Source organism: Schistocerca cancellata, chromosome 8, assembly GCF_023864275.1.
Source record: "Schistocerca cancellata isolate TAMUIC-IGC-003103 chromosome 8, iqSchCanc2.1, whole genome shotgun sequence".
NCBI lineage: Eukaryota > Metazoa > Arthropoda > Insecta > Orthoptera > Acrididae > Schistocerca > Schistocerca cancellata.
Window position 1 is genome coordinate 418,985,593 of NC_064633.1, and position 15,727 is coordinate 419,001,319.

The following is a 15,727-nucleotide window of genomic DNA, read 5'->3' on the forward strand; positions in this document are numbered from 1 at the left end:
ACAGACGTTCTGTACAATGTGTAAAGAATTTGTTGATCGTCTGTAATAACTATTATAGTTATCTTGTTTTCAATACGACGCTAACATCAAATCCAAGAAAGAGTTAAGAAGCCATTGTGGTTCACAAAAATTGTCTATAATACTCTCCGTTTTTTTGTTTTTGTTTTTTTTTCTCGTTTGGAAATGTGGCAACCCTATACTTGTGCAGGCAGAACACATACTCGTGTAGCCGTAACAACTTCACCTTAAGCGCTCCAAATTGTTCGTTTGTTCGAAATACTGCTTTATTTGCATCCTTCACAACTGATATTTATTTCTAACGGTTGATAGGAGCAAGGGGGCGGGGATAGTAAACAGGTAACTAGTTCGCACATGGGAATCCCCTAACTCAACCTCACAATGCTGTAAGCCGGCGCTGGTTGGATAGTGGTAGCACGTGGCATGACGTCACGCGACGGCAAAGCTGACGAAGCATTCACTGTGATACGTGAGGGAAGAAGTACATGCTGACTATTTAATAACTCAGCGTCTTGTATGCAGTGTTGCTGTTGAAGTGAAGTTTGAGGGCGTTTATCAAAGGCACACAATGGACAGTTAGAAAATATGTGAAATGATTTAATGCTACGCTCAGAGCAGAAGATAGTTAAAGTGAGAATATTGTAGACTACGTTGGAGAAAAGTGAGTTATTTCAATGGCGTAAGCTGACGGTACAGGGAAGAGCGTGTCTTGTTGGGAAACATGTTTACTTGCATGCTAAGCGCCTTTCAGTAGCAGGTGTTCACCTTGCGTCTCGAGTTAAAAAAAACGTTTAAGAGGCACGTGTATTAAAGAGCCGAACACTACGCCGTTGTTTATAGATACAGTACGTGAAGAATCTCCATGTATGTTGATTCTATAATTATAAACTTACGGAAAGACTGGCAACGCGTTTCAGGTGATTCCCCTGGTGATACTCCGTGCAACGATGACGGACAAGGGAAATGCTGTGGTATATCCTCAGCAATGTGAGTAAAAAAATTGTCTAATTTCTTCTATGAACTTGATTTGTTGTGTAATTCATGTGCTATTATTTATACGCTGCTGGTAATCAACTGCTTGATTTTGATTAACCTATGTTTTTATGTCATATCATCATTGCATTAGATCTCTTAGTTCCTCCTAGTTATATAGATGTAAATTTAGGTAGTTAGCTTCAGACCGCAATAAAACTAGTTCAGGAACTGCTCGGGAGACCTTGTTCTCTGGTGTAGTGGTAGAGCGATGCGCTAGTGAGGCAGAGGTTGAAGGTTCGATCCCGGCGTGATCCAATAATTTTTTTCTTTCGCTTTTGTTTCTTTACTATGACTTTCACTTATGTAGATGTAAAATGCCGAATAGCACCTAGGTTTGAAGGCCACATTATCCTACAATTAGGTTCAGCACTGCATAAATGGGGCGATGCCTGAAGAATTTATGTTCAAATGAAAACTTCAGCTTAGTAGCGTACCGGTACCCTTATCCATTAGATTAACATACTTAATGGTGTACTATACATATCCTACAACCACATACCAGTGTAAAGTACGTGTAAGCTAGGCCTGTTAATCAGAAAGCACTGAAAGACATCGAATTATTATTAAAGAAAGTGGGATGTTTATTCCGAAGGTTAACCATCGCAGCCACTTGAAAGTCAGCATGAAATGCCACAGGAGTAGACCACTTCTATTCCTTGTACAATCAAAAACCTCGTAAGAAAACATTGATGTAAAGGTCTACGTACATGTGTTAGGTAGATGTCAAGGGCGCCCACATCTGTGAGCAAAGCCCCTCTGCGCCCCATCCAATCCCAATTCTCAGGGAAAGCAAAAAAATACAGTACAGTGTAGATAGGTGTTTTTCTTTCGAGATAATGATTTAAAAGTCGGTATTATTCAGACTTTTAACGTGGTCGAAACTGGAACTTTTTTATGGCTAGGTGCAAGTCACCATGCGTCTTCAAAATATTAAAAATACCCGATACTCCCAGGTCTGCCCCCCCCCCCCCCTTCAGACTATCGTATGGACGCCCTTCCCAGATTTACAACTTTTCTTCCTGGGGGACGTTGTGAACAATATCTGGAATCAGCATCTTAGTTTAATATAAATGATCTATATGAAATAATACAGACCCGGAATATGCAAGAATAGCATGTTTTGCATTATTTTGAGCTGTGTATTGACACCCTAGGGAAACAGCGTAAAAGTCAGATATGTTCTTGTAATTCAGAAGAAGGAATTAGAGCAGGGGTAGACAACAAAACACGTTGTTGGCCATTATTCATGAAATATAAGATTTTAGGAGTAATTGGTTTATATATTTTAATAGTGCTGATTATTAATTGTTGAACTACCTAACACAGTTGTAATTTTCTAAATATGCAGGGAGTATGCCAGTCAAACTGTTTAGGTGAAAGCTGCATGTATCTGTTTGTTAGAAAACAAATTTTATTGATTAAAAGAATTCTTATTAGTTCCCAATATGAGCATAACTTTGGATACGTAGTTTTGTAAATTTTCATGTTGTTGAGGTAAGTGTAAATACTTAAGAAGTCTATTACATGTACTGGCACCACACTAGTACCAGAATAAAGAACCTGAATATTTTAGGCTTCCAGGAGATTGTCTTTATTTGAACAATCTTGGTGGGTGCTAAGAGGCTTGCCAAACCTATTACTTTTAAGTTTAGTTGCTGATACATAGGTTTCCATGATGTACAGTTAAGATGGGAAACAAATTAGATTTCATGTGTACCCTACATCCTATGATTTGAATATATTATTTAGTGATAATATTTCTCATTGCATGAACACTGAAAGAGAAGAGAACTCATCATCTTTCATGAGGGAGCCCTTGTTCTCATACCGCCTTCTATTAATATTAATAGCACTGCCCACGGCAGTATGGTGTGGATATTCTACTATAATGTTATAAATTTATGAAATCTATGAAGCTGTTTCATATTTGCCACATGAAGAGTACTGACTGTTTTCTTGTGACGGTAATAGATTGCACAAACACAACTTCTTGATATCATAATATAATTCATTACCAGTATTAGCTTGAACGTATGTGTAAATGAACATGAATTCTATAAAATTAGCATAGATTCATTTGCTGCCCATAGAACAGCTCAGTCCACATTAAGAGTTGGAATAAAATGTATTTGATATACTATAAGTGAAACTGATTTCTTGAATATTTGGTCCTATTTGATTACATTGTGTACAGAGTATGTACTTATAATGTTTAGCTTATGTATTACAATATAAAATAACATACTACAAGTTTTTACATACAGTATATTTCAATATTTTCAACTGATTATAGTACATACACACAAATAATATAGTATTCCCCATTCTGTACATATATATGCTTCTACATTAAAAAAATCTTTTTCCCTTATGTAAGGTCTAATCCTTTTCAAGTTTTGAAACATTGTTTCACTTGTAGTGTCCCGTAGACTCGTAGGAAGATGCTTTACTAGCTGTACACATGAGTATCAAGAACTTTTTTCAGCATATGAATGAACAACTATATTTCTTTCATATGAATAACGATATTTCTTACTAGTGATTTGCTGCCATAGATTAGTGAAATTATTGTTTTGTATATGTACATGGATGGAAAAGTAAATATTTTTAGATTATTGAAGGCAGTTCTGTGTGAGTCTAATTTTTTTAATCTAAAATGGTCCCAGTTGGCTTTCTTTGCAATACAAAATATATTTTTTTATTGTTACCACTGGAGTTTCCCCAAAACAGTATTTCCATACTGTAAGTATATTTTAAATAGAGCATTGTACACTTTAAATAGAAATTTTTTGTTAGCAGAAAGCGCAAGGTGTTACATAATAAATATTATGGTGCTCAATTTGCAACTGAATTATTTATATGTTCTCTCCATTGGAGCTTATTGTCAGATACAGTTCCCAAACATTTTATAGAGGTAACTTCTTCAAATCCTGTTTCTTCAATGAATATATTATTTTCTTCGTCTTTATTAATGAACACAAGTGAAACGCCCGGAAAGTGAGAAAATATGGGACATGTGGCTAACAGTTACTGAAATGAATTATTAAGTACATACTCTCTGCAAGTGACTATTATTTTAATCTACACAAATTACATGTAATGGCTTTAAAATGATAGCTCAAAAACTCTTTTCAATATAAACATACTAATAAAAGGTCCAAATTCAACTTTGCCAAACACTTCAGAAGATGGTTGAATAGAACTGCTATTGAATGACAGCCGGTGGTTTTGGAATGAATCTTAACAATTACGTATTATTAAGTTTCAGATAGCTGAAGAAAACCTTTCAGATAGCTGAAAAAAAAAAACAGTTAAAACCTGAAGTAGACAGTAGTAAATAAAGGATTTATTCAGCAGGAATGAATAATGAGAATATTGTATAAAGTAGATTTTATTTTATTTTTGTATTATTTTATTGCAAGTTTGGTTGATCTCAATAGCATTAGAGTTGTTAAGAAATTGAGCCACTGTTTTTTCTATTTTTATATTCATCAGCTTCATATAATTTACAATAATGGACACAGTAATTTACAATATGGCTGATTCATGACAATGTGCATACTTGTGGTTACTTTATAATACATTAAAATAAGTAAGGTAGCTAATACAGCAAGGCATCAGGATGAATGTGTACACATACACTAAGAGACAGTCATTCTGTATGAGGTGTATTTTTGAAATAAGGTCTGTTTTTTAATAAGAAGGAAAATACTGTTAATATCAAAATATATTTTTCTCCTTATTAAATGTATTAAACATATCTTTATCTACTTTTCTACGTAATTTCCATTCAGACATTTGTTGTACAGCTCAGCTAACCTTGGGATTCCAATGTCACCTATCAGAAAGCACAATCCGTGACCACAGTTTACACTTTATCATTGTTGCACTCTTGAACACCAAGAAATAGAAATTGGATTGCAGGTCACAGATGAATTAACCCAATGAGTTAAGACAGTTGGGGAATCAAACTCAGGACACTCAAACTGGGTGCCAACACACTGCCTGAGTGCCTGCTGGGCCACAATTTGCAGCAGCATTTTTACCTCATCACACATGCAAAGACCATGTCCCATTCCTCTGCAGGAGGCACTTAATGTCATAAGTCCTGTATAATTTATGTACAATGATACTGTAGCCGCACCCCTTGGCACCTGAGCTTGTCAAGCGAGCCAGCATACATACGAGGGGCGTTTGAAAAGTCCGTGCAAAAATAAAAACTACTTACGTGTTTGCGGTAAACCTTTTTTATTTTTCGAGATAGTCTCCTTTTCGACTTATAGATTTAGTCCAATTTCTAATTTGTTGATCCCTTCCGAATAATAGGATTTGCCCAAGTCTGCAAAATAGCTATTAGTTGCTGCAATCACCTCCTCATTTGAATAAAATCTTTGTCCTGCCAGCCATTTCTTCAAATTGGGGAACAAATAGTAGTCCAAGGGAGCCAAGTCTGGAGAATAGGGGGTGATGTGAAACGAGTTGGAATCCTATATCCATTAATTTTGTGACCACAACTGCAGAGGTGTGTGTTGGTGCATTGTCCACTGTCGTGATGGAAAAGGACTTTTTTGCAGTCCAATCGCTGGCGTTTTTCTTGCAGCTCGGTTTTCAAACGGTCCAGTAATGATGAATAATATGTACCTGTAATGGTTTTACCCTTTTCTAGATAGTTGATGAGGATTATCCCTTGCGAATCCCGAACTACAGTCACCATAACCTTTCCGGCCGAAGGAATGGTCTTTGCCTTTTTTGTTGCAGATTCTCCCTTGGTAACCCATTGTTTAGATTGTTGTTTGGTCTCAGGAGTATAGTAATGTATCCATGTTTCATCCACAGTGACGAAACGATGCTTAAAGTCTTGCGGATTCTTCCTGAACAGCTGCAAACAATACTTGCAACACTTCACATGATTCCGTTTTTGGTCAAGCGTGAGCAATTGCGGAACCCATCTTGCGGATAGCTTTCTCATGTCCAAATGTTTATGCAAAATATTATGTACCCATTCATTCGAGATGCCCACAGTACTAGCAATCTCACCCATCTTACTTCTTCTGTCATCCATCACTATATCATGGATTTTATCAATGATTTCTGGAGTCACAACCTTTACAGGGCGTCCAGAACATTCAGCATCACTTGTGCCCCTATGGCCAATCCAAAAATTTTGAAACCACTTATAAACTGTTCTAATTGAAGGTGCAGAGTCACCGTAATGTTTATCAAGCTTCTCTTTAGTCTCCTGAGGCGTGTTAAATCACCACACGAAATTATTTTTCAACTATTTTTTGACAGTCACTCGAATTCCTTGATTCACAGGAATTCCAAACACAAAGAAATAGACCAATATGGGTGAAACTTGGTGTGCCCAAAGATGCTACTAACTAAACATGACCTCGATACGTGCTGGTGGTGCCATCTCTCGGACTTTGCACGGGCTTTTCAAACGCCCCTCATATTGGTGAGCAAGATGTTATTAAGCACCTGTCTCATTGAAATTTTGTGATGTTGTCATGACATTAACCGATTCAACGCCCTTCAATCCCTGAAGCAGTTATTACAATGGGGAAGTTCCAAACAACACCTGGGTTACGTCTATGGGAAGGGACTGATCAGCAGAATACATGAGTTCTATAAAGTCTGTAACAAAAGAAACAGACTGCTGTGCTCTCTCATAATTTTATTGAGATGTTGGGACTAGCAAACTATTCTGACATTTGCCAAGTTTACTCATTATATGGAGCCTACAGCCACCAAGAGAATTAAACAATGAACCACCAGAGCATTGGTTAGAGAAATAATCCCTTATGTAATGTGAGAATTTGACAGTTTTGCCAGGAGCTTGCTTTCACTTAATCTGAATATGTCTTCACATCTCTCAGCTGATTCCTGGGGCTGGCTGGACAGAGCTATGTGGTCACTTTTCGGCTGGACGTAGCAGCAGGCTCAAGCACACCAAACTGCCAAGTTCCATTGTCTTACACACCAGTCATCACAAGAAGATAAACTATCCCACTGAGTGACACAACAATGTTGATGTTGGAAAAGGGACTAAATTTTGCACTCACTCCAAAGACTTCACAGATCAAGGATTTTATCTGTGCCATTGAGCAAGATGGCTTGAAACTTTCCAGTTACACTGCTGAACAAATAAGGTGGGAGATTTGCAGGGCTGTAACAAGGGTGCCCACATCAAAGCAGAACACAACCACTGAAGAAAGAAAAGCATTCTGTCCCATGAGAGAAGACACAGGAATAGTAATTTTACGTGCTGGCAAGAGAAATGTTACTGTTCTTCTGTTTGCAACATCATACTTTGTCAATATGGTGGATTTACTGCAGGACTTGGCATATATTTGTCACCAGAACAATCCAACAGCTGCAGTACAAAGGAAGATATCCGCCCTCCTCCTAGTTTCATGAACATCTGAAAAAAAGTAAAAGTACCAGTTCCACCATGACTTTATGGTCTGCCTAAGATACATACGGAAGGGGTTGTGCTTCACTCAATTGTGGGCAATATTGGGGCCCAACATATTACCTAGCAAAACATTTGGCTACTCTTCTGAGCCCTTTAGAAGGAAAATGTGAATACCCTATTTGAAATGCAGGAGATTTTATACAATGACTGAAGAATTTGCATCTTGTACCAACCAACATATTAGTGAGTTACAATGTGGTCTCTGTTCACACGAGTACCTCTGGTGGATTCACTTAAACTCATCAGAGATAAGCTTTTCAAACATGTGCTTATCTCAACTTACAATTTATTTAATGAACAATGTTTTGAGCAAACTGATGGAGTTACTATGGGTAGGCCTTTGTCTCCCATAGCAACAACTTTTTTTTGTGGAAGACTTTGAGGACAAAGCACTTCAGTCAGCAGTTTTGAATCCTAAATGTTTCTGGATATTTGTGGATGACACCTTTTATTGTGTGGCCGCATGGGACAGCAACACGTCCTTCATTTCTGGAACACCTTAACTTAAAAGCATTTGCCTCACCATGAAAGTGGAGAAAAATCATGACCTTTGGCTTTTACATGTCTTGGCCCATAGAAAAGAAGACGATTCATTGAGTCACAGTGCGTTTTGTAAACCTACTCACACTGATCTATATGCACAAGCTACAATCTGCCACCAACATGTCTCAGCATGGTGGTGTACTATAGATTCTTGTTCATGGGACTACAGTTACTTCAGATTGAGAGGTCTTATCAGCAGACTTAGCAACCTTTGCTCTGTGTTTGTTTGGAACTGGTACTTTTATAAGCAATTTAGAAATGCACTTCAGCCAGCACGCACTCAAATACAAGAACAGTCAAAAGAAATGGAGAACTCCACAGGCATGTTTTTTCTACCATATGAAGATCAGCACACTATTCAAGAAACATGTATCTTAACCCTCCAATGTTAGTACAAGTGGTACTGGGTTCTGCTAAAAGAAATCCTAGGTCTAAGGAGGCCAGGAATATATAAAATCTCATGTCAATGTGGAAAATTGTACATTGGCCAGATCAGACATCACACCAGATTAGTGGTTGGCCATAAAAAGTCTGCTGTTACTGAACATTGTACTGACAAGGGGCGTAAAATGAAGTGCGGAGAGACAGACATCCTGTTGGCTGCCTCCATTACTGGGACTTCGTCATTAAAGAAGCAGTTGAAATACATACCGCTAACAACCTGATTAATGGAGACACTGGATTTAAACTCAGCAAGGCATGGAAACCCGTATTGATGGTATTACAGCATCTTTGGCTGCAGATGGAGTGAACATGGAGTGAATCCGATGATTCAACACAGACAGGGAATTGAAGTTAGGGCACTTAAACAGGGGACCATCACACAGACTGCATGTGCTATAGATCACAATTTGTGGCCACACTTTTCCCACATAACGCATGCAAAGTCCATGGTCTGTTGCTCCACAGGAGGCTCTGGATGTTAAAGTCATCTATAGGTTTGCTTAAGCAGCTGCCAGAAAGCTACTTTCAAATGCTAAAAAAAAAGTAATACTGCACCTGCAGAGTTTTGATAATGCAGAAACCCATGTTTGGTGTTTGCTCCACTTAAATGCTTCCTGCCTCATTACTGGTTGGATTCCTGTGAATATTGGTAGATCAACAGCTGATACGTTTCTTGAGAGTGCCATGTTAAAATCATTTTGAACTATATTGAAAAATACTGTAAATGTGGCTAATAAAGCCCTAGTGCAGAGGTAGGCATTGTCACCCCCCATGAAATTCCCTGCACTTTTCATCACAGGTTTGGTAAAGTGTTTATGTCCTGAAAAAACTCTCCCATCATAGCCAGAAGCTGGATAGCCAGTAAGTCCAGAATCTGTCTGTTGAGATCACAGAGTTTTTGTAGTTGCAAGGAAAAATAATTTTTCCAATTATACACAACTAGGGATATGTTGGAGGAATCTCTATTCTAATGTGTGTCCTGTCGATTGCTCCAGTCATGCTAGGCATTGTATTTCCCTGGGAATTTGCTTCAATTTGTGCCCTTTCATTATCAGACATCCAGTTTGTAACATTGACTCCTAAACCAGTAATAAAGTAAGTCACTCTTTCTGTAACATGGTGCGAAGAATCAATACAGATGTTAAATCAGTCTGCCACATCTCTAAAACTTGACAATTTGTGGCCAACGAACCACAAAAAGATCAGAATATTCTTTAGTGGAAGCCATTTCCCATTTCCCCCCAACTGATACTTCTAATGGGTGAATTTTTCACTTAACCCTTCTGCCACACATGAAAATGTTCCATAAATTCAGTATCACTGTACTTGACATCTATTCCTCAAAATACTTTCCATTCTTTTGTATTTTGGTATGGTGTAACAGTTACAACTCCTTGTTACTTGACAGAAAATCTGATTCTGATTTACTGGACATCTGGAATAAATGGCAGTTGCAAGTTTCTTGTTTCAGCCAGTTGCAGTTCTTTTGCACTCCTACAAGTAAACGTGATTTATAGGAATAATTGCAATTAACAGTGTAAACATGAAGTAATCAAACATGGGGACTACAACAGCTTCCAAAAGATTGAACAAGCCCCTACAAACAAAACATAGTCACATGAAAATCACAACCACTCAAATTGCATATGCGCGAATCAGGCAGCTTTGAAGTACCAGAAATTTTTTTTTGGGTGAAGTCTGGCTGTGCTTGTACTACTTATACACCAAACAGCTGCACTCCAAATATCCAGAAATGAAGAAGGTGCGGGCAGTTGCTTGAAAGAGCTTAATGATTCGTCTGTGATGATGTTATAGCCGCATCCCTTGGGTCTTGCGCATTTCTGATGAGCCAGTGCATATATTGGTGAGCACAGCAGCAACATGTCAGTAAGCACATGAAGACGAAGAACAGCTGTCTTGTTGAAATATTGTGTACCTTTTGCAATGTTATCCAATGTGATGCCCCTTAACCATAAAGCACCAAGAAACTCGTTTTAAGTATCAGAGCAAGTGAATATCACTGGGTGCAGCATCTGGGCTGTAAGGTGGATGATCCAGTTGATCACAACCAAAAAATGTAATTAGACCTTGTGTTTGTGGCCTTGCACTGTCATGGAGCAACATCACAGTGGAACACAGCATGCCACACTGCTTGTTTTGTGTGACATGCATGAGTTTTTTCAAAGTGACACAGTAAACATCAAAACTGATTGTTTTGCTTCTCAGCAACAAAACCAATAACAAAATCCTTCTTTTGTGACAAATACAGTTGCTGTGATTTTTCATTCTAAGGTTGTCTGTCTGTATTTTACTCAGTGTGGTGACAATGTGTATCGCCATTCCATTAATTTTTGCTTGGTCTCAGGAGTCATGTGAGACACCCAAGTCTCATCTTTTATAACTAACTGTTTGGTCCAAAAATTCACCTTCTACCTGATTTTGTGGAGTCAAAAATGATAAAGCACCACTCAGTCTTTTGTTTTATGATCACCTGGAAGCAGTTTTGGAATCCACTGAGAACACAGCTTTCTGTAATTTGTTTTCTTTAAAACAATGGTGTACAAATCTGCCCTTGAAGCAAGTGGAAATTCAATTGTCTCACAGTCAGCAGGTGGCTCAGTTTTCTTACACATTGTAAGCTTCTACAACTCAGCGCGCAGATAGACAATATAGTTGCAGGAGGTTCTAAACACATGAAACGATTGCTAGATTGAGTAGAATTAATTTTGCAGCAGGTATTCTTTCAGTTTGCTCTTAAATTTTGATGTTTTGAGAGCAATACTTTTGATGCCTATAGGAAGAGCACAGAAAACTTCCCTGCTTGAGGAATTAACTCCCTTCTGCCCAAGAGTGAAGTTTGTCCTGTTTTGACTATATGTGTTGTAGCCATGATACGCATTACAGCAATGGTTTTTAAAAGAGAGTAGTTTTGTTAATAAGACATACAATGTAGAAAATGTACTGAAATGTCTTTGTGAAAAGTTGTAATTTCCAAAACAATTTGTGCACTAGTGTTTTTGAATGAACACCACTCTTAATGTGTAACATTCCTTTGTAAACGAGTTTTTCTTAGTTTAATTTTATTTTTTTATTTGGCCAGGGGCTGATTACTCTAAAATATGATGCTGTAATACAACAATAAATGGAAATATCCTTATGTGTGTGCATAAGGCAAAACTTCCAGGATGAAATCTTTTTTCCACATATAGGACCTTGGCATGACCAATTTAATTTGCTATTAATATATACTCTAAGAACTTAAGCAGAGTGCATTTGCTGTATTTATATCTTCATAATTTTTTCCGCGTCACATGAAATGCTACAAAATGAGTTTTTTTAGACATTCAGAGAATCCAAAACAGCTAAACCAGTTGAGTATATTGTCAAATGCACTGTTTAGCAGTGGTTTCCAGGTTTTTCCCTGATGTTTTACTAAGAGAGAAGTATCATCTTAAAAGACGGTGAACTTGCTTACTGTAATGGGCAGAATAGGGTAGGTCATTTGTAAATATAAGAAACAGCAAGGTTACAAGCACTGATCCATGTTGCAGACCAGTGTGGCTGTGCCCTGTTTTGGGGGAGCTGGAGTTCCATTACTGTCTGTAAACCTTAAATGCTGCTTCCTGTCTGTTTGTTAAGATGTAAGCCACATTCCCACTATACCGAGCGAGGTGGCGCAGTGGTTAGCACACTGGACTCGCATTCGGGAGGACGACGGTTCAATCCCGTCTCCGGCCATCCTGATTTAGGTTTTCCGTGATTTCCCTAAATCGCTTCAGGCAAATGCCGGGATGGTTCCTTTGAAAGGGCACGGCCGATTTCCTTCCCCATCCTTCCCTCACCTGAGCTTGCGCTCCGTCTCTAATGACCTCGTTGTCGACGGGACGTTAAACACTAATATCCTCCTCCACATTCCCACTATTCTGCTTAAGCCATAGAATTCTGTTTTATTTTGCAGAATTTCATGGTTGACATAGTTGAAAACTTTTGATAGGTCACATAGGATTCCGAATGCGGCTAAGCTGCTGTTAAGAGAATGCGGAATTTGGCTGATGGAACTTGCCAGAAACCAAATTGACATTGACTGAGAACATTGTGGCTGTTGAGGTGATTAACAATTTTCCTGAGAACATTGTGGCTGTTGAGGTGATTAACAATTTTCCTGAAATCCAGTTTCCTAGGTTTTTTGGAAAAACTTGTTAGGAGGGGGTTTGGGTGGCAGTTGCTACATCAGTTTTCATCTCCCTTCTTGAAAAATGTGTAATGGAATATGTGGCATTTGGTGATGAAAGAATTCAGCTGAACTATTTGGTACTCCAAACTGAAAACCAACTTCTGTCAGTCAAAACCAAACAAGTATTCATTCATACTCACTGTAACTAATTTTGCAAATAGCCACACTTGATAACTAGTGTTGATCACATTTAATGATTGTCTTCAGACCTAAAAATAAAATAAAATAAACATCAATAAATACCTTTTTATAGATAACATGGACTGAAAATATTTAAAAATTAAAAATTCTTAAATTGTACCTGGTTAATCATGAGTTGTGAAAAAGTTCTTTAGTAAGAACATAGTCAAACCATAAGACGTAAAATAAAAGCAACAGCTCTCCAGTATACTTGTGATGACATCCCATTGCATCTAACATTTTACATCATACAGACCCATGTGTCATGGATGATGGGTAGGAGAGGGAGGAAGATGGGAGGGGGAGAGGAAAAGCACTGACACTGTATGGTATTAAAATGTAACAAAGATATCATCTAAAGGATGTAATACAATTAATTTAAAACTAAGAAGCAATCTAGGTAATGCATCAAACATTAATACATAAAACATCTTGTTAAAACTCCTAATTAAAAACTAAGCTATTGCTCTAAAATGTTGAGTGCGATGTGTTTGCTGCTTGTGCACATTGGAGTCACTCTGCCTGCAGCAAAGCTGCCACTCAGCCAGCAAGTGCGACGGGCTGCTAAGGTAATCTTCTGCCAATTGGGCTTGTAGCAAAGCTGGAGAGTTGCTGCTAACCAAGCTTTCAGAGCATGTCAAAATTATTGAAGTTATAAAGCAAATAGTGTATTTTTGTGGTTCTTTCAGGTTATGTCCACAAATTTCAAGTTCTTCCAAAATGTTAAAAAAATGTCGCATAAGGCACGGTGTTTAACATTTCATGCTGTGTCCCTTGTAGTCTTTCCGTCCCTCTCATCATTTGTTGAATGTCCTGTTTTTCTGGTTAACCCTTTTAATAAGCTTCAAGAGGAGTAAGATTTACAATAAACTTTTTACTTATCTCCTTTTCTCTTAGTTGGCTCCAGTTCTTCACGTCTAGGGGCTGATTCTTGAAGCTGAAATTTGTGACATTATAGATTCTCATGGATCCAACTGACGTAATAAATTTGAAGTGAGCCTGCGATGTATATTTTGTTTTACTCAAAATTTTGTTCTCTCACATTTTTCTATAACACACTGTCTTTACAGTTTCCACGGCAGCAAAGCTGAAAATTTACTTTGTTCTTTCCAAAAATAAAAACATGCTCAATCACATCAGATGCATGCCAACTGCTACTTCACTCTGCGGTACCAACAATATTCCATACGGTTTACAAATTTTCTTGTCAAATGAGTTTCTATTAACTTATGTTATCATCTTATAAATGAATCCAGAAATTAACATAATAAATAGTGCCAAATTGCGTAAATAATAATAGAAATTTTAAGTGTGCCAAATATTTTGCAATTTCAAATGTTTCTAAAAGAAAATAATTTCAACTGTACATTCTGAGATAGTACATATCGATTGTAATAAAGAAAATAAAGTAATTTCTTTTTACAGATTTTAGCTTGAATTATAACACATTGTGTACAAAATCATATGTAGTTCTTTTAGAAAAATAGCTGAGATATTGTTAACCTATTCAAAATTCAAAAAAATATTTTTGGTATCGATTACTTCTGTTGAGGAAAAGTAATGCTAGAGGAGGGTGTCTCTTTACAAACTACTTGTCGTACCGAATGTTTAGGTTCAGTTAGATGATCTCAAAATGCTGTCATATTATTTCATACTGAAGTCTATTATACAAATCGGGCCTCAAAAGTCCTACCCATCTTGCCAAGATACTGTTCATGACAGTGATTGTAGTTAATCTTGAACACACCCAATGCACTAAATTTACTGCTTGACTTATTTGTTTCACATTATAATTTAAAATAAAGAGTTTCACCTGTGCAAAAGTTTTTTTTAAACCCAGTTTTCTGTATCGTAAAGCTCAGTACTCTTTCAACCCCAAAGCCAAACTTACTGTTGAACACTGATGTAAAATGGTAATACATCTGCCACTAAAGAAGGGTGTAGACACAAATTCAGCATTTACAAGAAACCCACTTGCGAAAATCTCATTACAGCCTCTACATCATGACAACCAACTGTATACAAAATGGTGTATTTTCTTTCCTTAAGTAACAGGTTGCTTAAGCTACCATCAAGTGAACAAGATAAGAAAATGAAATAGCCAATCCTAAGCCAGTCTAAAATGAAATAGCTATTCTTAAGCCAGTCACTATAACTAACATTTGTACAGCTGAAATAGCTACTAAAAGGTTTCCACAACTTAAAGTAATGCACACACTGAAAACGGTTACTATGATGTTAACTAATGAATACCAAGTGCAAAAATCTATTCACATGGCTATAGAATGTAGAGGAAGGGTGTCAGATACAACATTGCAAGAGTTTCAGAAAGTTGAGTTAAGAATAGGCATTTGCACAAATGAAACAATTTGTTTTAAATGAAAACATGATACAAATAAATCAAGTTGTAAATTTAGAACATCGGATGTGTAAAAGATTGACTACAATGACTGCCATAAACAACATGTTGGTCAGACTGGTAGAACTTTTGAGCCATGAGTCAAAGAATATGCTTCACTGTGAAACAATGGGACAGCATTTTGAAGTCAACCAACTGAAATCAAGCATTCAATAGGACCAATAGTGACACAGCTTGAAATCTTAACGCAGTGCCCAAAGGACATTTTTTAAAATCTTGGAAGAACTCGAAATATGTGGACATAACAGGAAAAAATCAGATACAATACTCTGTTTCCATTGTGACTTCAAGAATTGGAAATACTTAGAGAATTTTGACAACATACTCCAACAGTTTGGTCAGCAGTAACTCTCCAGCTTTGGTATAACCCAGTTTG

The 15,727-nt window shown here is 37.3% G+C and overlaps 1 protein-coding gene across 1 annotated transcript in view; it reads left to right on the forward strand.

Annotated features, from left to right (window-relative positions):
- Window positions 1-289: 289 nt before the first annotated feature.
- The window catches only part of LOC126094447 (putative helicase MOV-10), a 354,346-nt gene continuing 338,908 nt past the window's right edge, over window positions 290-15,727 (forward strand). The window contains exon 1 of the mRNA XM_049908819.1: window positions 290-1,005. Within this exon, the coding sequence (XP_049764776.1) occupies window positions 966-1,005 (40 nt within the window). The 5' untranslated portion in view covers window positions 290-965. The remainder of the gene's footprint in view (window positions 1,006-15,727) is intronic.